General features: G+C 38.4%; 1 protein-coding gene across 21 annotated transcripts in view; it reads left to right on the top strand.

Moving 5' to 3' along the window:
* SYNE1 (spectrin repeat containing nuclear envelope protein 1) overlaps positions 1-20,418 on the top strand; it is a 289,695-nt gene extending 269,277 nt beyond the window's left edge. For 13 of the 21 annotated variants that reach the window (XM_063151296.1, XM_063151307.1, XM_063151304.1 and 10 more), the window contains 13 exons: positions 180-317; positions 1,084-1,275; positions 2,169-2,499; positions 3,333-3,401; positions 5,327-5,469; positions 6,323-6,449; positions 7,601-7,812; positions 9,283-9,483; positions 9,827-9,955; positions 10,312-10,524; positions 11,510-11,599; positions 13,413-13,471; positions 19,432-20,418. In XM_063151296.1, coding sequence (XP_063007366.1) covers positions 180-317; positions 1,084-1,275; positions 2,169-2,499; positions 3,333-3,401; positions 5,327-5,469; positions 6,323-6,449; positions 7,601-7,812; positions 9,283-9,483; positions 9,827-9,955; positions 10,312-10,524; positions 11,510-11,599; positions 13,413-13,471; positions 19,432-19,672 — 2,145 coding nt within the window. In that variant the 3' untranslated portion in view covers positions 19,673-20,418. The remainder of the gene's footprint in view (positions 1-179; positions 318-1,083; positions 1,276-2,168; positions 2,500-3,332; positions 3,402-5,326; positions 5,470-6,322; positions 6,450-7,600; positions 7,813-9,282; positions 9,484-9,826; positions 9,956-10,311; positions 10,525-11,509; positions 11,600-13,412; positions 13,472-19,431) is intronic. The other 8 variants (XM_063151313.1, XM_063151312.1, XM_063151303.1 and 5 more) reach the window with 4 other exon arrangements.
* The last annotated feature ends 4,195 nt before the right edge of the window (positions 20,419-24,613 follow it).

Genomic DNA, 24,613 nt, shown 5'->3' with positions numbered 1-24,613 from the left:
CTAATTGCAGCTCTAGATGGTGTTACTTAAAAAGGAACCTCAGAAAGCATGTAAGAAATTAAAGAAGAAGGTGTACTGAGTTTAAATTGGGTTTGATGGGGATGAAAGTCATTTCCCACTATTGCTGAGGGTTTTCATGTTTCTGGTCATTTCATGCCACTCAATTTTCCACTCTCCAGCATTTTATTGGCCAGCGGGAGGAGTTTGAAACAGCACGTGACAGCATCCTGGTATGGCTGACAGAGATGGACCTGCAGCTGACCAACATCGAGCATTTCTCAGAGTGTGATGTCCAAGCAAAGATAAAGCAACTTAAGGTAAAGAATGATAGTTACATCAAAAATGTAAAGAATGGATAGTTAAAGAAGGAGGGATTAAAGAAGGGAGGGAAAAAAAAAAAACCAAAAAACATGATAGTGAGAAAAGAATTCTAAGAAACATTATGCAGAAATGCAGCCTGATATGGTTCCTTTACTTGCAGGCCAAGACTTCAACCTCAAAAGTCATGAGTTATGTCAAATTCCAATATGTACTTTTCTGTCAAAATAGAAAATCTTTGATCTATGAAAATGTAAAAAGAAAAACCAGGGGTGACAGTATACTTTCCTGCATCAAAATAGGAAATATTAATAAAAATACTTATGTAAGGTCTCCATTATTGCCAATATCTAATAATTACTACATTTCTCAACCATTTATGCATCAGAAAACTCCTTCTCTGGAGAGAGCAAAACCAAATGTCACGTTATCCAAAATTCCACTGTGCTAGGTTTAGCATCTCTGTTCATTCTAGACATTTGATCATTTGTATGGCTTGTTTAGAGACGAGATTTCTTTCCAAATTCAACAAGTAAGGAATGAGATGGTAAACCATGAAGTATCACTGGTTTTGGCTTGAAAGACTGTGGAACACTAAATTTAATTTAATTGCTCATTGTTGTTCATGATAAGAGTATTTGGCACAATCCCTGTTTGTTACCCACACCGTTCTTTCTATAAAACTCCTAATACTTGAATCTTTAATTACCCACATTGTTATCATGCTGATTTTGTGGATAAAGCATGGGTTTTTCTTTTACACAGGCTTTCCAGCAAGAAATTTCCCTGAACAACAGCAAAATTGAGCAGATAATTGTGCAAGGTGAGCAACTCATTGAGAAAAGTGAGCCCCTGGATGCAGCTGTGATTGAGGAAGAACTGGATGAGCTGCGTCGCTACTGCCAAGAGGTCTTCGGGCGTGTGGAGCGCTATCACAAGAAGCTTATCCGCCTTCCTGTGTGTATATTTACATATGTTTTTACTTGTTTGCTCCATTGCCAATTTACAAATGTGAAAATGAGGAAAGATGTTGAAATGAAACCTAAGTAACTTTCTGAATCTCCTGTGGTTAAATTTTGTGGCAACCCTGACCATCTGCCTCCTTTCCATTACATGCTATTTGTGTCCTGTTCAGAGAGCAAGCTGACAAGATCAGGAATTTCTGTAAATCATCATGAAAGTGCATGCAAATTGGGGATTTATAAAACTTTATTCATGGGAGTAGTGCTGTGGTACTAATCATAAGAACATCATCCTGCACTGTCACATAGTTTGACTGGCATCTTAGTGAGTTGTTTTTTAAAAAAAACACAATAATAAAATGATTTTTCTCATCATAAGACACAGAAATTCATCTCCAGAATAGAACACAAGCTCAAAAGTGGAAAAGGAAAACAAAAGGAGAAAGTGAAAGGAAAACAATTTTTGGTAGCTCAAGTCCTGCTGAATGAAAAGAACAAAATACAGGGGTTTGAAAATATGAAATAACACAGTGAGAGCAATACTCATGATAAAGATCACTTACGCTTTCTATGAATTGATTCCAGACGTTTTTCTAACCTAATATCTGCATTGAAGTAACATCAGTAAAAGTCTGGAGATACTTATCTTATGTGAGACTTTATGTGCCTCCAGTAATTAAAATGACCTGGCACTTTGATCTTCTTTGTTGTTTTGGTTGTTTAGTACACCTTAAAAATAATGAAGGGAAGGTGCTAAAGGAAATGTGCAAAATGCAAACCCCACCAGTGTGCCTGTCACCTAATGCTGCTTTATTTCACTGACCCAGGCTGACCATGCGGTGCCTCTGCACGTTCCATTGATCGCTTCTGTTTGCATTATGCTTCTAGCTAACAGATGACGAGCACGACCTCTCAGACAGAGAGGTGGATCTGGATGAATCAGCAGATCTCTCTGACATACGCTGGCATGACAAATCTGCGGACAGCGTTCTCTCCCCGCACCCCTCTTCCAACCTTTCGCTGCCTCTTTCCCAGCCGCTGAGGAGCGAGCGATCGGGGCGAGATACCCCTGCGAGCGTGGACTCCATCCCCCTGGAGTGGGATCACGACTACGATCTCAGCAGGGACCTGGAGACTGCCGTTTCACGGGCGCTGCACTCAGAAGAAGATGGGGGACAAGAAAAAGACTTCTACCTGAGAGGAGCAGCTGGCATAGCAGGTATGGTGGCAGACTGGGTGCTCTCTTTTCTATGAGTGAAAAAAAGGCAAATGTTTTATGTGTGATTGTGTGGCCAGGATTCTCATGGAAAAATACTTTAAATAGCCCCTGATGACTTTAAATAGCGTTTTCTAAGTGATCTCAGTGGCCCTCTGGCCTTAGAGACAGTGATGGAGATTCCTGGATGACGACAGCCTTGGAAGATGGCATAGGCGTACATGATATGGCCAGGAATTGGCTGTGTATCTGTTGTGTGAGGCCTGCCAGATGGGATATGTCATCTGTAACAGCCCTGCCTCCTAAGTTATTCTGTCTAGAAGAAACTATACTGGATATGGCAAAAAGTACAGAACAAACTAATGAAGAGATGCTGTGGAAGAGACCCACAGAGGAAATCATCAAGTGATTAAGTAAATCCTAACTGCCCTGATACAGGCAAGACTCCAGCAAATGAGTGTTTAGTCTGAGGTGGGATCTTGGGTCTTGTTCTCCAGTGAAGTTAGAAAGTGTTTTTGCTTTGTGTAATAAATCTTAACAAGTGAGAGTGTCCAAATGGAGCTAGCTGTGGGATAAGACATACCAGTGTATTTTACTCTGATCTTGTGGCTGTCTTTTGCTTTCCAGGTCATTGCTCTGGGAATAGTCAGGTTTGCCTGGATCTTAAGAGATTTTATAGCAGCCTCCCTGTGTTTCAGTCTTCATCTTTTTCCTTCTCCAGAGAGAATGTTTGCTATTGGAACAATTTAATTAATCTATCCCATGAAAAGGACTCCTGCTGTAAGGAGACAGCCATTGCTGAGCCATCAATTCAGAGTGTGCTTTTATTTTTTCAGATGTAGAGATCCCTGAAACTCTTGAGGCCTATGTAGCACTCACAGAAAACGCCCTCAAAAATATCTCTGGTAGGCATCATAAGACTAAGCATAGCCAGATGCAAATACCATGGTGCACAAGTGTAACTTCTTTCTCTTCTCCTAGCATCTGCTATCTTTTCACAACTTACAAGATAATTATTTCTTACATGGCAGCATTGACATATTAACTTAAAAATATCCTCCTGCTTTACTACTTTGCTTAAAGGTACCATTGGGGGCGTGGATGAAACAATGTCGTCTGAGGTCTTAGCCCTCCCACGTTGGCTCACTGAACTGAACTGATCCTGATCTTATTGGTCTTATTTCCCTGGTGTCCATCAACTGGACTTAATACATAGTTACATCTTAAGGCAGAAGGAAAAAGTATAGAACAATACCTAATTTTTCAGAGTTGCTTTTTTTTTTAACACAGCCACATCTTGTATTATCATGCAGATATAAACTTTTAGGTCAGTTGTTGTTTCATGTGATCAAAATGTCAAGTTGAGGTACTGTCTTTATCTTAGTCTCACGTACTGGAAAATTTTCTTTTCACATTGCACAAGATTAAAACTTCTTTCTCATTTTTTGATTACTCTCTTGAAGGAAAGAGATGCATTTGCAAATACTTTTTCTCATGATTTCACAGTTTTTCTCTTCTTAAATAATGACTTCATTGCTATAAGCAAACAATTAAAATCTTAGTGTCTGTGACACAAGCCTCAGGTTCACCATCCATTTCTACTTACTCCCCAAATCAGTGAAATAATGTTATTGATTAAGGGTATGAGTAATAGCAGTACTTACGGGAAAAGTGTGTTTAGTTTTCTGACCCGTGAAATTTTTTTTTAAAGTAATGAGCAAAAAACAATGTTGAGCACTTTGTCCTGTCCATTTGGAGTGAGATGGTGCTATATATGAAAAAAGATTAATCATCCAAGAGGCTCAGTTTTCTGTAATTCGGTGAACAGAAGGCTCTCCCTCTCTATTCATGTTTCTTATTGTGTCTTTATGAATAAATTCAAACTGTCTTTGTAAACAGATGGAAATCAGGCATAGTGATAGAATATGGATAAGAAGGATCTCATGGGGTCCTCTAGGCTGCAACCTGCTTCACATTAACATTGTCTGTAGCTAATTTATATCACAGAATTCAGCTGCCCCCTACAAGGAAACAAGTTAGTCCTTCTTCAAAAACATTGATATTGATTCCCAATAGCTTGAATGAATAATTCCATCTTGCAGATATGTTAAGCATGATCTTTATCAAGTACATAATTGGAAAAATCCTATACATTTTGCTCCTTAGTATGGTTGCCCAAAGCAGTCATGGACTACCTGCTGCAGACCTCCAAGATGTCCAGTCATCTATGGATTTTTGACAGTATGATTATATCAGCATCACTTAGCATTTGTGAGGCCACTTTTAGTCTCTAAAATTGTATACAAATAGGATCCTTTCATGGAGATGCAAATTCTACTGCTTTTTAGTTGGGAGAAATAATACAAAGAGAAATGAAGCTACCAAATTTTTACATTGATTTAGATCATAAAAATGGAGATTTGGGTTACGGGGGTTAATTTGACGGTGCTTGTGAAAAGGGGAGCAAGCTGCTTCCCAAAATCAGTGAGGTTAGAGTATGCTTTGCCGAGAACTTTTTCTTTAAAAAAAGACAAGGCATTCAATATAGGGGAAAAGACACTTTAGAATAATTTGCAAACCTACTTTAAACTGTGGACTCTTCTATAGTATTCTTATGGCAAGCTTGTTCATTGGTATAATCTTTTGCTAACACTCTTTAATGTAACCAGTTATCACTTAGCTTTGACATTGTACCACTCATACTGCTGCTGCCACCTTTCTCCTTCACTGTCTAATCTAAACAGTATTCCTAATATCTGTTCTGCCTGGGCAAGGAAAAAAAATTTGGAAAATTTGGGATGACAGTCCCTTTTTTTTGGTATTGGTACAGGTGAACCGGGTGCCCTGGAAGCACACATCCGACAGCTGGACAAGGCCTTGGACACCAGTCGCTTCCAGATCCAGCAAACAGAAAACATCATCCGTAGCAAGACACCTACAGGACCAGAACTGGATTCCACTTACAAAGGATATGTGCGTGTGTTTTGGAGCCCCTGTCAGATATGCACCCCAAGCTTAGCTTAGCTCAGATATTGAGGGAAATGCAGCTGCTTCAGCAGAGCAATGAGCTGTAACTGCTTCTCAGGCTCACTTGTGTTCTTACTACCCTTAACCACATGCTATTGGTGTTTATGCTATTAGCGTGTTTACAATAGCATTAGAGGAAGAAATACATTAGAGAAACATGACTCTAAGGAATTTATTTTCCTATTACATTTTTGCAGATGTCTGGAAGTACTTTCTCACACATGCTTTTATCTATCTAATGAAGATATCCTTGTTTGAAATTCCCCTGGTTTTAAAAGCATGTTTTATAGCTTCAGGCACAGTATTCATCTTGCTAATCAATTATAAGCATGCATCATATAAGCAGGGTTACATGTATGGAATCCCTAATTAAAAAGCTTTTTCAGAGAGGTTTTCTGAAAGATAAATCTCTCTCTAAGCCACTCAGTTTTATTAAGGACAGAATTTAAAAATTATCTGCCTGCATGCATAGTAATATTTCCACATTTAAGTTAATTTTCTTTATCAGTCTTCTAGTGTCTTTGCCATAGTGTCTTAAAATTAGAGAAGATGGCACCTAAGACATCTAGAACAATTTGGCATAATGGTGCTAAGTTATTTCTGTATAACTTATGCTTTAGGCCTTTATTATCTACGTGTACTTTTTTTATAGTATCAGCGCAGATTGTTAAAATAATAGATCTTTTTCTTCACACTTAAACTTACTGTTGGAAATTGTATTGTATTGTAATTCTCACTGTCCATACAATTAGTCATGTACAGTGCATATTGAAAAGGAATATTTTGTTTGTTAACACAGATGAAACTGCTAGGTGAATGCAGTGGAAGCATAGACTCAGTAAGAAGGCTTGGATATAAACTGAAGGAGGAAGAAGAAAAATTTTCAGGTCTCATTAACATGAACAGTACTGAAACACAAACAGCTGGTAAGTAACATGTAGTTCATTTCATGAGCAGTAATTATGGAAAGCAGCACACATGCAAAGCTTTCCTGAATAAACACTTGGTATTAGTTACTGGCATATATATTTTACATGACTGACTGTTACCATGTTCTGTTTAACATTTTTAATTAGGAATAGTAAGGAATAGTAAGTATTCTTTGTGTATGCTGTATGAAGAGTTTAGGCAGACAAGTCCATTTTAAGAACCCCTTCATATCATGAAGCACAACCCTAAGCCTTTCAGGAGGTCCCTGTGGATGCAATGGGTTTTTTTTTTTAAGATTTCTCATGAAAAAGGTTGCTTATATTGCTGTACAAAACACCTTGGCCAGCATTTGTTTCTTCTAATATTAGCTTTCACCTCTCAGATTACCTGCCTAGAGTAAAGAAACTTATTTTCGCCTGATAGAAGTATTCACAGGGCTAATTTTAAGCATCAGCTGTAGAAAAAGAGGTAGCATGGATTGTGAAAGCATGGATTCCCAGAGACTATAAAGGCATCATCCTCATTCTTAGCTTGACAAGATATGCTACCCATATAGTCTCTCTTATTTTTTTGTGGATTTTTATTTGTAAATTTTTAATTGATGGAGTGATGCAGCTTCTGCCTTAGCATTTCAAGATAACTAGCAAGAAGAAATAGTCCCTTATTTATTTCTTTCTAGTGCAAGTGTTTATCCAATGCATCAGCAGTAGCTAAGGCAAATGTAGTGAAATGTGACCGTTAAACAGTGATCAGCACAAGTACCAATGAAAATAATAAATACCTGGTTAGTTAGATGTATTAATATTTCTTGCCTGGTTTGCACTTGTCTGGTAATTTAAGATGTCTTTTTTGCCAGCATAACCTGTTTTAGAGACCTGCATGTATCATCTTAATTCTGCTCATAGAAGTCTGACATTAGAAAGCAATTAAATTACCTGTTGACTGGAATCATCCAGGTTCTTCGTTCTTTCCCTCCTACATCACTTTCTTCAGTCTAACTTCATTTTTAAAGTGGTTAGTGTTTGAGGCTTAGGCTTTTTACAGAGCATCTTTTTGTTTTGAACAGTATTTGGTTTATGCAATTGTGTGTGTTGTGAAGCTAGTGAGTTTTTCTGGCTGTTGTTGAATTTGGTGTTTGTAATTCCAGGTGTAATTGAAAGATGGGAATTAATCCAGGCTCAGGCTCTAAGCAAGGAGCTGAGGATGAAGCAGAACCTTCAGCAATGGCAGCAGTTCAACTCTGACCTTAACAGCATCTGGGCTTGGTTGGGAGAAACTGAAGAGGAACTGGAGAAGCTCCACCGCCTTGATCTCAGCACTGACATACAAACTATTGAGCTCAGGATTAAAAAACTGAAAGTGAGTTTTATTTCTCTGTTCCATAAGTTACCTTCTAAAACTGAGTGCAACAGGAACGTTGAAGAGGTTGCTAATAATTGGAGCTGATTTTCTCCACTTAGTGGGCTGCTGCAGGTAAAGTAACTGGGAAAGTGATTTTCTGAATCACCTTTTGGAAGGAAAATGTACTACTAACCAAATGAAGTTTTGGAATAGTAGTTCTGCAGCAATGCTGTAATCCCAGAATGTCCAGATAACTCCTGATGTCACCCAAATTGATGAAGTTTTTAAAAAGTGCCAAGTTAGATCACTTCTCTTCTACTCAAATTGGTAACAAAATAGCTGGTTCAAAAGAAATGCCTCACTGAGACATTACTACTTTTTGTGGAGGAATGAGAAGGAGTCCAAAGGTGTTGTAACCTACCCCGTGTCACCAGTGCAACATAGGAAAAATTTGATGCCGCTTTGCAACATTCCTTTTCTTCTTCTGTCATCTCAGGAGCATCAAAATATGAGTGCTACTTCCATCTGTCTTGTGTATTTCACAGCTATAAAGATCTGCAAATGTGGTGGTCCACAACTTCACATTCAGTTACTAGTTTCTTACAAGCATGGGCACGAAAATATGTGACCCAATGTCAAAATGCACTGTGCCTCATGCCAGGGGTGAGGTGAACAAATAGCAAAGGCTGTTTCCGGCAGTGATCCATGGGAAGCATGTCAATGCTCATCTTCACTGTAATCCAAATATAGCTGCCATAAGTACTGCAGAGGTTACTGTGACATCGTGCTTTTAAGTAAATGCTGTAAAGTAGGTGGAAAACGGGGCATTTCATAAGAATCCTGTTCTTATCTCACCGTCTCTTTGAAAGCCCATTAGTACCCTCCAAACCAGTGGAGGTGGGTTTCTTTTGTGGCTTCCAGTGTAAACAAATCAGAGTTTTTATACAAGTAGTACTTCTATAAATTTAAGATCTTTATACTCTTTGTGTGTTTTTGCTTCTCTCAGTAAAAGCTTTTATTTTAAAATACTGATGACAGCAGATTCCACTTGAAAATATGTTGGTTTTCATGTTTATCAGCAAAAATGAAAAGTGAGGGCAAAAGTTTTATTGTGAGCTAAAATACAGTTGTGCTACATGTTTACATTTTGTTGGACCTACTCTGTCTTTAAAATATCTGAAACATGAGCCAGATCTTTAAAATTCAACTCTGACTTCAGGCTTTTAAGACTTTACAAGTTTAACTGGCTTGCTCTTGTTTATGCTTGCAGTAAAGTTTTAGTAGATGTTAAAGAGTGAACATTTGCAGAGTCACAGAGTGAGCCCAGAAGCATTATATCCAGAGTAAAGGGACTGTTACAGTATGGTGCCTTTCTGCAGCTGCTGGTGGCAAAGCACTGCAGTCTTGTGGTGTGTTCTCTGCTTTATGTTTCTGAAAGTCACGATTTACCAATTTCCGTTCTTTCTTCCCCTTTGTCTTACCATCAAGGAGCTGCAGAAGGCAATTGATAACCGCAAGGCAATCATCTTGTCCATCAATCTGTGCAGCTCAGAGTTCACTCAGTCTGACAGCGAGGAGAGCAAGAAGCTCCAGGAGCGCCTGTCTCAGATGAACGTGCGCTGGGAGCACGTGTGCAGCATGATCGAAGACTGGCGCAGCTCCTTGCAGGATGCATTAATACAGTGCCAGGTCTGTACTGTGCCTATTTCAGATTGTCAGCAGCCCATATACTGAAAATATAGACCATTTGGTTACCTGTTGTGCTCATGATCTATATGAAACTTACCCATGAAAGCCATACAGTTTTGGCGTATGTTTTTCTCAAGGATACACCTGTGCTACCTAAAACATGTATTTACAGCCCAATACTTACAAAATTTGTCATCTCTGGAATAGTATTCTCATATTCTGTTGTATACTTCTTGGAAATTATTTTATTTAGCTAGTAGAATGTATCAGAGGATAAATTAAAAACCTGAGTTTGACTAGAATATTCTGCTACCCTGTTAAAATCATGATTCATCATTTGTAGGATTTCCACGAACTGAGCCATGGTTTGCTGCTTTGGTTGGAGAATATTGACAGAAGGAAAAATGAGATTGTGCCCATCAATCCAAATCTGGACTCAGAAATACTGCAGGATCATCACAGACTTCTGATGGTAGGACTATAATCACCCTTTTCTCTTCCAAAACACATCACCAGAAAAACATCTAATCAGATTTCTCTTTCTCACGAGGGTTAGCACTGTACATTGTGTGCTAACACAAAGCCATGGGACCAGCATCAGTGGCTGGCTTTGCCTTGGTAGGGAACACCACTCACTTTACTTAGTAGCACATGTGATTTTAAATCTCAGGCAACTACTAGACTGCTGTATATCCTCCTGTCAGATTAGAAATTTATTGCTTCTCTTCTTTTTTTTCCTTGTCTTTAATTTAAAATGTTGAGTTTTTTGAGTTCTGCTCTTTTTTTTTGACTGCTATTAAAAAAATTTGATGCTTGCCTTGGCAACAGCAAATCAGACGTGAGCTGCTGGAGTCTCAGTTGAAGGTGGCATCACTGCAAGATATGTCTTGCCAATTGCTAGTCAATGCTGAAGGCAAGGATTGTCTTGAAGCCAAAGAAAAGGTACATGTCATTGGAAACAGACTGAAGCTGCTCTTGAAAGAGGTTACACGTCATATTAAAGACCTAGAGAAAATTCTAGACATTTCAAGCAGTCAGCTGGTAAGTCATGTCTTTTTATTCCTTTCTGTTCACTGAGCGTGTTTCCTGCTGTTCTGACTGCCTTTGTCTGATCATTGCTATTGGCTGCTCTGTTTCTGTGGTTTGCAGTGCTTATCAAGATGGAACATGTAATTTTGAATATCATAAAGTAATCTGAAACTTTATATTGTAAATATCTCTTCTGATATGGGAGGGGGGGTAAATTCAGTATTTTTTTCTATTTGATGTAGCAATTACTGAACTTCTTGGTTTGTTTACCCTACTATTACTGAATCAGTCAACTGGCAAAGTATATGAGATAATTATTCCAGTAACACTACTGAAAATTATAATATGTCAGTTGTCACTGGAAAGGAAGTAAATGCACACTCTGTCAAAGAGAAAAAAAAAAGCATAAAGTAAATTCTGTAATAGGGTAAGGAGTCCCTCATATGTGCCTTTTAAGCTGTGAGCTATAGTCCAAATCTTTTCAAGTTGTCGTGTACCTCAGGTATTTGAGAGGAACTTACACACGTGTCTTTGCCAGCAGTGACAGATGCAGAGTAAAGATTTCAAGGCTCTCCTTTAGTTTACTTTTTTAAAAGGACTTGGATTAGCAGAGTGCTTAAAGCACAAGAACTCAGCTCTTTCCTCCTTTTAGTGGATTTCTACCTGTTTAATTAAAATCTTGGTAATACCAAACTTTTCTTGTAGTTCACAGCTAATGAAGAACAACTGTTTTTTTTCCCCTGTATTGACTTTGTTGGAAAATGTGTCACCTAAGCAAAGGAAGTTTTAACTATTGTTTGCTTTTCTTCTCCTTTAGGGCTGACAGAGAAAACATGTAATGCCTTAGTCTTTTTAAATTTGGTGACAAAATGTAACTGCTTTATTTTATTTGGCTTGGAAATTAACTCTGCTGGAATTTCACTCGGTAATTTTTCTAGTTTGCTTACCTGTATGGCTAGTTGCTGTATTTCTGAGCTCCATTCCTTCTGAACTTTAGGAATTGTCCTCATGGTCTTCTGATGAATTAGACACATCAGGCTCAGTGAGTCCTGTATCTGGAAGAAGCACTCCAAGCAGACAGAGAACGGTAATTTCGTGTAATTTATTTTCTTCCGCCTCTTGGGTGGGAACTATAGATATCTACAGCAGTTCTAGCCAGCTGGAAATCACCCCTTCCCACTTGTTAGGAAAGGAAATGGCATAAACCAAAAGGAAAACACAGCTGCTTTCCCCAACCCTGCTGCATATCCCATCCTGCATGAAATCAGAAGTGGTAAATACTATCTGAAACCAGGGCTGTCAGTGTGGTTGGTTTACCATGGTATGGCATGTCGTGTCTCTTGTATTTTGCTCTAGTGATGGCAGCACCCCAAAGTCTGGTCTTGTCTGGTATAATCAGTCCTCCATTTCTGTTTGGCCTTCTCTTCAGAGCTGCTTCATCAAGAATCTCAATAAGTTCTTTTGTCATTTCTGATGCAGGTTGCAGATGGTCTTATTGAGACTTTGGATGAATGGCTGAGTAGAGCTGAAGGGCACAAAAACATTATTCAAACCAGCTAGCTGTGCAGGACCTAATCAATGGCTACAGTGGCAACTCTGGAGTTGTCCATTTACATCGCTGGCACAAAATTCAAGAAATATAGCAATACATGCCTAATACTTAACACTTCCATACTCTGAGCCCAAATTGGAACTGCAATTATTTTGTCTTTTTCTGCAATTCTATTGGTTGATTAATTTGCTTTTTTCCTTAGTTCTTAAGACAATCAGACTGGTTTTGTTTTGTTTTGTTTTGGTTTTCCATTTGCACTTTTTTGTAAATCCTCTGAGTTCTGTCTTGATAAATCTATGGCTCTTGAAATTCATTTATTTTTTTAATTTTTGTTTACATTCACTAGTTTCCTTTTAGATGCTAGTGTGAGAATGTAAAGGAATACTGGCTTTTCCAAAGGAGAAAGATTATAAACCTTAACATTTTATTTCAGAGGTCAATGCTTTTGTCTTTTAAATTTAAACCTAAATAGTTTCTAATAACTCTAATATCACAGGTGTAACTGAAGGTTGCCTGACCATTACAGGAAATGAAGAAGTATTTTACCATAAATCTATGTTTAGAGAGCATCATAGGTTTCATCTTAATATTTTAATACTGATTTGTCTGTCTCTTAATTTGTTACTGTTCATATAGCTACTACTCTTTTTTTCCTCCATAATTCATAGCTAATTTGTATGATTCCTTGGGTCTAGTTTTCAAACTTCTGGGTTCTGCACCCACACAATTTTGAAGACTAAAGTGATACTAAAGTGTTCAGAATTTCAGTGCCAAATATGCTGATGCTAAATAAATAAATACTAATACAAAAGAAATGTAATCAGAATTATACACATCTAACTGCATTAAATAATCCAGCAAATAGCTGTGAGTGCAAGAATGCCCTACCGTTATTTGGCCTTCAAAATCGTGGGGTGTAGGAGAGGCAAAACTTGCCAAAGGAGGGTCTTCGACCTTTCTTCCTTGGGAATTTTAATTTTTCTGCATGTGCATTTTTAAATCTATATATTTTTCCATATTCAATTTAATAAGATAACATCTATTTCTAATAGCCTATTATTTGAACTAAATTTATAGAGACTTTATGTAAAACCTAGAGCTACTGTTCATAAAAATAATGTCTAAACTGTTATTATTGATTTCACTATGTATGTTCCAATAATTTTCATAACCAGCTAGGTGCAAAGAAAAGCCAGTTTCCTTGTTCATGGGTATTGGTCACTTCATTTGATTCATTTTTTTTTTATGTTTCCTTTGCTGCACTTTTTATTTAGTTTCATCAGTAGCTTGTCTTTATTTGCCTGGACTGAACATTCTTCTTTCTTTACCCCCTGTTCATTGCAAACAGCCACGGGGCAAATGTAGTCTCTCACAGCCTGGACCCTCTGTCAGCAGTCCACATAGCAGGTACCTTATTCTCCTGGTTTCCGCACTCTGTTCTAGAACGCCAAGAGGATGATAGAAATTGGCCGTGGTTCCTCTCAGTCCCACTGACTCCATCAGGGGTCAGGACTTACACAAGTGGTAACTTCCCTTTTGTTAATCACTCAGCAAAAGGGACTTTCAATTACTTCAGATTCTCTGTTAAATAGAGATACAGGCTAATCCTTGGACAGCTGCAGCTTTTGCTTCACAGAAATCCCATGTAACCAACATTTATTTTTCATATGCCTAATCAGAGTGAGTCTGTGTTTACACTCATGATATTTAATGATTATTTTATTTTGATGTGATTTAAGAGGAGTGCTAGTAAGTTCATGGAAAACACTTTCTATCATCCTCTTTACCTCTAGATATTAAATTAAGGCAGGTAATAGGCCAATATCATATTCTCGAATTCACAAAACCCACAGATCTGGATGAGACATACTAACATCCTTTTCTTTATTTATTTATTTCTTTTTTTCTTCTTTTTTTTTTTTTTTTCCCTGAAACGTTTTGTTCAGTTTGTGGGTTTTCAATACTTTAGACTCAAAACTAAAAGTCAGAATCTGAGAGTATTGAGACTCGGGATCACTTTCTCTCCCCTCCTCAGACGAACTGCAGTCTTAACATGCTAACACTGCCATGGCTCACCCAGTGCTCGCCCCCCTGCATTGCTCCGGGAGCAGCACTGCCCCATCTCTGTCTGACCAGTAGAGAGCAGGCGTGCAGCTACAGCTTCTTGCTTTCCACGGTGTCTCCAGCAACCTGTCATCTCTGCAGCTAACAGTGCTTCTGCATTCTTGTTGTTGTCAGTGTGATGTGTGTACCTTCGCTCTTTCACTGATGAGTTTACTAGCCTCAACAATTATGAAGTTAAAAAAAAACTAAAGTTAAAAAAGCAAAGGAGCAAGACAACGTGTGCAAAGGGGACATCTTTTGCTATTTCAGTGTCTTGCACACTGCTAAAATAATCAAAAAGTGTGATTAAGGTCTATTTGTTCTTATTAAATCTAATATTAAATCTCATTTAACCTAAATCTCATTTATTCTCTGCATATCAAAAATTAACTGATTTGTTTGTAAAATAGTTCCTGTTAGAGTCAAAGATTTTATGTTGGAAAGAAGAAAGCACAAAATTAAGTAATTTTTTTTTAAATAACTCCTGTTAGAGTCAAACAAAGAAGTGAACACTAGATTTAATACAGTGATTGAGCCACAATCAAGCAGACAAAAAAATACCTTAGAGCATTATTTTTTTCATGAGCAAAATTAAGATTTTATTCTCATTATAAATGAAGTAAAGAGCAAAACTATATACCATGTAGATATTTAAATAAACACTTCTTTTAAAAAGTTTGCTTTGCATGTGTAGTTAGGAACTGTGAGTAGAGTGGCATAGTTGTAAAACCATATAACAAATAGAAGAAGTATTTTTTACTGCTTCCACACTCACTAAGAAGCTGCCTATTTTTAAGGATTTTTTCCTTTGAAACAAGAGGAAACCAGATAGAAAATAGGGGATTTATGTAAACTCCATCGTTCTGTCTGATGGAGAAGGAGAACTAACTTTTCAGCTCCAGTCTGCTCTGAAGCTTGGCGTTTTGTTTCTCATAGGGAGTAAAAAAAGGGACTTTAGTCTGCAGCCACTAACAGCAAGGAGGAGGGGCGATGCCTTTGACAGATCAGCACGCTTGCACTAGCACCATTGTACTCAAGGAACACATTTGTGTGCGCTTTTCCACTCTCCTGTGTAGTCAAACCACTTCTGCCAGCCTTCTGAGGTTTCTGGTTGTAGGTGCGAGCCCCTGGCTCGAAGAGCAGCTAGCAATGTTTGGCAGCTTGGGGATCAACCCCTGCTCTAGCAGTGGCATTGCTGTGGCACCTTTCAGATCAAGGCTTTCCAGCACTGTTTATTAACACATCTTGCAGCAGCACAACACAATGTTCAATTTGTCATTCAGACAAGCATGGAATACGAATGAGTCACTGCTGAATAGGAAACTTAATCAAATGCGCAAGCCAGACAGGTTGCGGTTGATGTATAATGCGGTTTTAACTGATAATGCGGTACAAGCTGTCACTGTGTTCTTTAATATTTTGACATGCCTCTGATCAGAGTACTTTGTGTTTGATCTTGCACTGGATCAGCAAACCCTGTTAGGGTTTAGTATAAAGGAGAAATAAAGTCAGTCCTAAAAGGTTTATCACACAAGAAGTTGTGAAGGAAATTTCATCTAAAAAATTAGAGGGGCCATGCTTTGTGTATAGTAAGTGTCATATCACTTTGCCTTCTGTATTATCACCACAAAAAGATGGACAAATATAGTGCACATGCAGGATTAAGCTAGACATTACATTGTGGATTTAACTGGAGTCTCATCCAAGCTGTATTAGTAATTGTGTGCTAGGTGAGAAAGAAAATCCAAAAAGCAATTCCTCTTTCTTCAAGTTTAAGAGAGCTGTCATAAGTGCACGTGTGGATCTTTGCCTGCGAATTTTTTTGAAAAGATTAAAATAGTGGTTCAGTTGGCTCAGGGGTGTTTACATTGTCTCTCTTGAGCAGCTCTGTTCAGGTCTTGGTGCCATAGTGCCAAACTCCATTTCCTGCTCTCCCCAAGCCTCCCCAAGTGACTAGTGGATCTTCAAAGGTCACTTGCTGTTCCTGGAGCAGACCAAACCACATCACTCTTTGTGCCTTTGCCCACAAAATTATAAACTCATGGCTACACAGTAGCTCAAACACAAGGTTTGGGTTTGGCTTGCCATGATTCTTTTCCCAGTTATCTCCCTCACTCTCACTTAGGGCTTGTTACTTAAATATCATATACAACTGCTGTTTCTTAAACTTATTAGATTCACTCACTTTTGTTCTGTGCAAGAAGCCAATCCTGTCTGGTATTTGCAAAGACCTTCAGCATCTGTCATCATAGAGATGAAATTTACTGTTCTTATATTTTGTGCAGTAGTCTTTTAATAAAGATATTAAATTAAGGGCCATTCTTGATTAACTGCAGTAAATAGCATCCAACTAGGCCAGCAGTGCTTCTTTCAATGTAAGCCTGTTTTCCACATTCCATTAGTCACTTAGCAGTAAATTAACTTTATTTATTTCTATCAGCTTCACTTGAATGGTAAATTCCTTTTTGATAGCTTTCAGATGCTTACTGCAATACAGATTGGTTACATCAACCATATTTTCCTTGGGGGAAAAAAGTAGCAATCATCTTTACAAAAAGGTTCCCCTCTGAGCTGAAATTAAAGTTCGCTTTGACCGTCCTATGTATAGCCTGGTAAATTAGCGTCTCCCCTCTTGAAATGCTTAGAGAAGAGTTCCAATATCACTGACATTACAAACTCCCAAAGTAAGGGTAACTGTTGCTTGCACTTAGATTAATATATAAAATTTCTTGACATGAGGAAGGTCACTGTTGGTCTGGATTGCAGCTGTGCTTCCCTCTTTCATCTGCTAAATAGGAATTGTGTACTGGAGTGAGTAGCAGATGGCCTTACCTCTTTGCCTCCTCACAGTGTGACAAATCAGAAGAGACAGCTAAAGAGACAAGCTCAAGAACAGAAATTAGATTTTTCTCCAAAGTGGAGCACAGTACTTCAGCTTTCCTTTCTCCTGCCAGGGTAAATAGGTGTTCTGTCCTTAAAACTAGTGAGCTTTTTTTATTAACAATGCATAATTTTAACCATCTCTCCTTACCAAATCTATTAAACATTCTAAGATGGCCCACTCAGTATTTCAGCCAATTATGTAGATTGCAGAGGTGGGCCTGCCATAAACACAAGCAGTACAGCACTCAAACTTTTTAGAACTCCCCCTCTGAAGATGTTTTTGTAACATTACATTATTTGCTTTTTGAATTGTTTCCATGCAGTATTATTCTTCAATACCCAACTTCACTGCAGAAAATATGGTTTGCTGTGAATTGTTTTAGTTTTTGAAAGTTTGTGTTCCTTTTGAGATCAGCCATGCAAGCTTACATTACGATTCTTTTTTGTAAAACACAAAGCAAGAAGTGCTGGATCATGCTACTAAAGGCATAAGAAAAAGAAAAGAAAAACCAGAAAGAAAAACTTTGCTACCTTTTGATTCAGATGTTTGGAAATTCCCCTTCTGACACCCAGTGATGCCCCAGAGTAATTCTGGAGCAATGAAGAAAATGACACTTTGCTCATTAACACCAGTTAGCAGCTGCAGAAATGTGGTCACTCTTTGATTTGGATTAACAATGTTTATACAATGAGAGCCTTGTAAATAGGTAGGCTGTGCAATCAAATGCTTGGAAAGTAATTAAGCACTCCTTGTTCCCTTTGTTCCTGCCTCAGTCCATTAACTTCCTGTCTTGGTATTCTCAGACAGTAGAAGTCCTGATCTAACTGAGCTTTTGTATGGAATCTCTGGTGCTGTTTAATGTGCCATGTCCTTTCAATATCTTTTTTATAATACGTGATCACTTGTTATGCGATAAGCAGCTTTCCATCTGCACTACAATACTATGGATTCAGACAGCACAAGGTCTGATGTTTTGATCATCACTGCTTCCTGGAATATTTTGTTCAAGGTAATGATTTAGCATATCTGCTAAATTAGTGTTTATGTATCTGTTGGCCACCTGAACTTTAGAATTTGCCGGGCTTTCTTGAAGTCCTCATAGTGGGGTGCTATATATATATATATATATATGAACAAGAAAATAAAATACTCTCAAGCACAAAAATAACTCTTTCCTGAACATGTGCAAAGGGAACCCTTGCTAAGCCTGGCATTGTTTTGAAGATGATATTTTTATTTTTGGATAAAGAAACACTAAGGAAACATCTTCCCATACTTACTTTACTGGGGAGCATTTGACCACAGCCAATAAGCCTGATTTCTCACATCTCTTTATGAGACTTTTTATCTCTTAAACTTTAGGAAATGATAGATTTTCTGAAGCCTCATGATCATAGCAACCATGCAATGTACTATAGCAACATATCTGAGACAAAATTCATGCTCTAATGTCCTAATAGCAGAGTTCTTGAAGCAAGGTACTTGAAGGCTCTGAGTTCTTCCATTTTTGGCTTGTGCTGAAAGACAGTATTTTCCCATGCCATTTAATTAGCACACTGAGACCATCAGATTTAATCTTTCCTAGTCACTCTTTTCAGCTCTTGGCAATTTCAGTCAAAAAGAAAAATGTGAAATTTATGTCTTTATCTTTCATTAAATAATAGAATGGATTTTTGAAGTGTCCCTTTGGAAATATTTGTGTTAGATCTCTACTGCCGCATAGACGTATTTAGGTATGTGCCACTTCAAGTCAGATCCATCAACATAAGGGAGAAAATCACTTGGAAGGTGATGATGTCTAGTCAGTTGAGCAGATAGATTTTAACTGCTGATTCTGTGCAAGATGCAAAACACAATGTGCTTTGTAGAAAATAAGTCCCCATTATCTCCATACTGGTGTATTGATTGACAGAAAATTATGTAACTGAATATCAATGCATTATACCCTCATGGATACTTTGTACACAAACAAATGTAGAAACTTCTGCAAATCAAATGCAACTGGCCATTTTAAACAAGAAGGCCCACCTCTTAGACAGCAGCATGCATTGAACAAATGTGGCAGGTATGGCCCACCTTTTATTTTCCCCATTTGCTATATGTGCTTTAAGTGGAGAATCTTCCCCAAAAATTATAAAGGGGCTGTGGGGTCACAAAGACCCTTCTATTGCGATCATTTGGTGTTTTCCTACCCAATCTAGAAATCTGAGGTCTCTTAAAATTTTAGGGAAATAGCATGTTCACTGAGAAATACCTCTGCAGTTGTCAATCCAAGTCTGTGCAAATTGTAAATCAGCCTTCAGGGGAGGTTGAGGGCCCAAGGGCAACCTCTGCTGCAGTAATGTTTTAGTGTATTCAACTGCCCATCTTCTTTCCTCAGGTCCACAAGAGGTGGCTCAGGTTCCTCCCCTTCTGAGGCTGGGCCAGTGTGGCGGTGCCCATCCTTCTTCCTCAGAGTCCTCAGAGCTGCTCTGCCACTTCAGCTGCTCCTGCTGCTCCTGATCGGGCTGGCATGCCTGGTGCCCATGACCGAGGAAGATTACAGCTGTGCTATGGCAAACAACTTTGCCCGCTCTTTCCACCCCATGCTGAAATACATGAATGGTCCTCCTCCATTGTGAAGGAGACCTGTGGGACAGCGGGAGCCCTTGCTGGAGTGCTGGCTGGGAGCAAGATGGTTTGAAAGGGTGACAGGGTTCAGCGTGGCAGCTTTACCTGTCTGCTGTTGTCACTACTGTGCCCGAATCTTTCTCTGCTGGCACTCGGCTCCAAGCACATCAGTGTATCAGTATCAAAGTGCACAACGTATTACCTGAGTAGCATCATTTCAATACTTGCATCCTGGGTACTAAGGAGGATGCAGTGTATGTGAGGGAAGCCTCTTCTGTACAGCTTTTGGGATCTTTTAGCCACTTTATATCCAGGTCATTGCCCTGTACTATGCATAGCCAAGGACTTGATACTGTAGATCCTTTCCTGTGTGCTGCTCCAAACAACCCATTAGCCAGTCTTTGTTAAATACCCTCTCAGTATCTACAGTATACAAAATAACCAATGCTTAAGGAATTTTAGAGCATTTGTAACATACAATTTTAAAGAATCTTGTATGGCAATGTATTATTCCCTGTGGTTTCTGTTTCAGGCATGGTATTCTAACTTTTGCTTTGGATGCACAAGGTGTAAATCTGAGAAGCACTTTTTTAAGGTTTAAAAAAAATGGATGTAATAAATAAGATTGCAGAAGTTTTTATGAGGAAAAAATGTTGAATGTCAAGTTGAAAAACAACATATTTATGTATGTACAGTTTGCTAAGCCAAGTTTTGTTTGTATTGATTTCTTTGCATTTATTATAGATACCATAAAATATTTTGTCTACGTGCTTTTTAATGACAACTATGGAAACCTCTAAGTTTAGAATGAGATATGTATGGTATAAAAAAAAATAGAAGACATCCATATGCACTTCAAAAAAGAATTTAAAAATTCTGTAACAAATTAATGGCATTAGGTATATGTTTGAATGACAAGATCTGGAAAATGACAGCTGGCAGAATACATGGGAAAGTATCACATTAGAAGTTATGCTGATATTGAAAGCAGTACATGTTTTAGATTAATGACTCATCACTTCAGGTTTTTCTTTTTTTCAAGCTGCTTCTTTAAGTTCCCTCTCACCTGTATGGGGTGTTTTCCATCTGTATTTCTGTGTATGCACTCAACCTTTGACAATGTGCAACCTTTGACAATTGGAGTTGTGCCAATCCACACTGAAAGAGATTTTTTCCTGTGGGTATACTGGAAACTTGATATTCTGATATTCCTTATATTCTCCATAGCAGCTCAATACCAAGATAGATTTTTACATTTTAACCATCATTATTTTAGTGGAATAGGCCCAAAACATAAGTGTAAATAGAAGAATAAGAGAACAAATTGAAAACTCATTAACTTCCCAGAACTATTGCAAAAACTTGCAGTCTACTCAATGGCATTCTGCCCAGCTTATCAGTCAGAACTCGACTTTGAAAGAGCAGGATTCTTCTCAATTATGAAAAAAAATACAGAGCATGACTCTAAGCTACTGCTCTTTAATAAGTTGGGGGAATTTGGAGCCATGACACACACAATGTGAATTTTTCTTCTGAGTAAGTGGTCCTGCTTAGAATATATTGGCTTGCATGACAGAAATTACAAGGCCAGAAAAAAATTACAAGCACATTAATTGCTGTTATGTAAAATTACGTTTTGGCATGTCATCCTTTGAGCTGTTATGAGTAGGTGGTCAGAGGTAGGGAAACACAAGCTGAATTCCAGCATTTGGAAGAGCCAAATAATGCTTCCTTTCCACATAAGTGTAACATTAACATTTTTGCGTAAAGGATTTTGTATGCTTACAAAATATTTTCAATGTCCAAGACACAAGTCTGGACTGACACAAGTATGTGTTCTTTTCAAGGCTGTTTCCTTCATTGCTATTCAGAAGTAATGCTAGTCTAGATTAATATTCATAATCACTCAGTAGACATAGATAAAGAACACACATTTGGGCTACAAGGAAGAACACATGTGATTTTGCAGAATTGGATCTTGACCCTAAAAACTGACACAAAGAAGGCAAAATTTAAATAAGTGGCCAGGCTCTCACTGGTGCATCCCAAGTGCACCAGTGACTCAGAAGTCTACCTTGAGTTTCAAATCCCCACGAGGTATCAGTATATGCATTTATCACCACCGCATGGACCAGGTTAAAGGGGGGAAAAAACACACCCAGAAAGGTATCAAGCGTTGCAGCCAGTGGCACTAGCCAGCTTGGCAGCCTGGGCATCCTTCTCGTCCTGATAATGGGATGCTAAAGCTCTCTAAGTATGGTGCACAAGTTAGAATCCGAGATGCCCTGTCTCTGTGATAAGCCTGCAACCCAACACCTCTCCTCTTTCTGAAGCATCACCTACTTGGGCTCTATAAACACAAGGGCTGATTTCTGGTGATGCACCTCGAGCCTCACCTGCAAGGCATGAGGAAAGGGAGGAGCTGCTGAACTCTGGATCCATATTGACATTGTGTCTTCACGCACAGAGAAAGTAGACTCTGCCTCTTTGGGAGTTCAGGTCATAACTATGTTGTATATTTTTCCCCTTTTCTACTGTAGATAAATGCAGTCACTTCTGTAGTGGTTTAATCATCCCCCCGGCTAGACATACCTGGCAACTCTGAACCTTGCTTATTGGCTTTTAGTCACCTCAGAGCTAGTGAGTATTAAAAGGTTGCTCAGTAACTTCAGACTGTAGTATCAAGGCACTGTGTCATTATGCTTGTATTGATAATAGCGAAAAATAATGAGCACAATTTACCCTGGACTCTGCATCTCTTTGTGGAGCATCATTTGTGGACCATGCTTGGCAAAATCTGAAGGCAGAGTGATATTTAGAGACATCTGACAATGTTAGGAGTACAAATGATCTCAACTTGACAGAAGTAGCGTGCCCTCATTCCTCATAGCTGTGAGCATGATGATACACATTACCTATTCCCCACCCTGCTCCAGCAGCAATAACAGCTTCTTTCTGCAGCAGATCAATAGTTCCTCACCACTGGTTTGCCGCCCTTCCAGCTTTGTGAACACCTTGTGAGCAGTATCGCTCTCTCTGTCCTTAGAGTGTTTTTCTGCATCTGGCTATTGAACGAGAACAAAGATACCGGGCTTGCTTATGAGCAGTCATCCCTGGCCCTCAGTCTTGTGTTATTTGTGGTTGAGAGATCTGTTTACAACTGATAGCAACTCTCTACATGCTCATCATCATCATCATGTGCATCTGAGTGGATGTGTGTCTGTGTATTCAAAGGCATAACCGACACTGGTTGCTCACAGCCTTCAAACTACAGATGCTATCAGGACGTAGCCACTGTAGGAGGATTCGGAGAAATAAGAACAAGTCAAGGAGAAGAAATACAGATTCTAAAGCAATAGAAACCACAGATCTGCTCTCTTTCTGGCACTTACCATATTTTATTTAGTGTTTAAAGCAAAAGGTTATGGAAAGGAAAAAGTCAGGATAGTGAGTTTTGATTTAAGCTGGATGGTTTGGCAGCAAATACAGAATTCATCCAAAGCAGTATTTGTGTAAATTGAGGGGGAAAGGAGAGTGCAAGGAGGGATCTTTTGGGTGATGTGTGTGTTTTATAGGCATAGAGTTCCCTCCATAAGGGAACTTGTCTGGGCACTGGCTGAGTGGTTTTAACCTTGGCAGCATGTTGTGAAATGCACTATAGCCAGCTGAATTCTGTTGTTGTTGCCCTGTTTGGCTGTAATTAGACCCAGAGGGACATAGGCACGAAACCTGTATTTAGGAGAAGTAGTGCTGTGGTCATAATGTTAAGAACATTAGAATGTTTTAATAATATTCCCAAATAAATAAATAAATAGGAATTATTTAGAGAATTCATTTGTCTTCCCAGAAAGGAGTAGATAAAGACCTGTGAAACAAGATATAAGGAAATTAATAACTGCTAGCTGAAGCACTGAAGATTTGTCATAGACTACAGCCTGGTTAAGTGACAGAAATTTGAATTTTGTTAGATGGTAGCTCTAAAAGCAGATAGGAACTGAAAGCTGTAGCATTTATTGTTTGGTGCCAGCTAATATATCATTCCAGAAATAAATTGGTCAAAACTGCTTTGTTCAAGTAAGAATCTATTTAAAGATCTGAAACACAGCAAATGGATTTGACCACAGTGATGTCTGAATTACACTGGCACATTTAACTTTTCGGAAGACAGTGTGCTTTAGGAAAGTATTGTCTATTGCTTGTATCAAAAGTGTCCTTGGTGAGGAGGGAGAGGTGCACCAGAGAGCTCTTCTGGTCAGGGATCATGCAGATGTGGATCTAGCTTGCACACAGGTTACTCAAATCAGGCAAATTTTTTTTTTCTGGCATGTTGTAATTCCTGGGAGACTGCTGTTATGGATGTTGAAATTGTGGGTTTTTCCATTCCTTTGTTTTTAGAAAGGATGTTTTAAAAAACAGCTGGAATTAAACCTACTAGAGTCCACTTTTTTATATAAGTGTTCACAAGCCTATCCAAGTGGGACATTCATGGCTTTAGTTGTTTTTTTTATAAACAATTCAGAAATTGTCTGGGAAGCTCTCCTGGCCATAGAGCTGCAAGTTAAACCATGGTTGTGATTTTGAGTCTTTTGTTAAACTTGAAGCATGGTGCTGGCAGGTACGAAGATTATGGGGGCAAGGGGAGAAAAAAGTACTGGAAGAAATCATGATGCTGCAGGATTTTGGTTGAGACAGATACATAGATGATAGATAGATTAGATAGATAAATAGGTAGATAGATAGATAGATAGATAGATAGATAGATAGATAGATAGATAGATAGATAGATAGATACATACATACATACATACATACATACATACATACATACCTACCTACATACATATATACATACATACATACAAACAAATAAACAAGATATTTTTGGATTATCGTTTCTTTTCCTATTTTCAGATTTAATGCAAGCAAAAATTTCAGATTTCAGATTTAATGTA

Source organism: Melospiza melodia, chromosome 3 (assembly GCF_035770615.1).
Source record: "Melospiza melodia melodia isolate bMelMel2 chromosome 3, bMelMel2.pri, whole genome shotgun sequence".
Classification (NCBI taxonomy): Eukaryota; Metazoa; Chordata; class Aves; order Passeriformes; family Passerellidae; genus Melospiza; species Melospiza melodia.
Note: the sequence above shows the minus strand (reverse complement) of the source record. Positions and strands in the feature narration are given on the sequence as shown.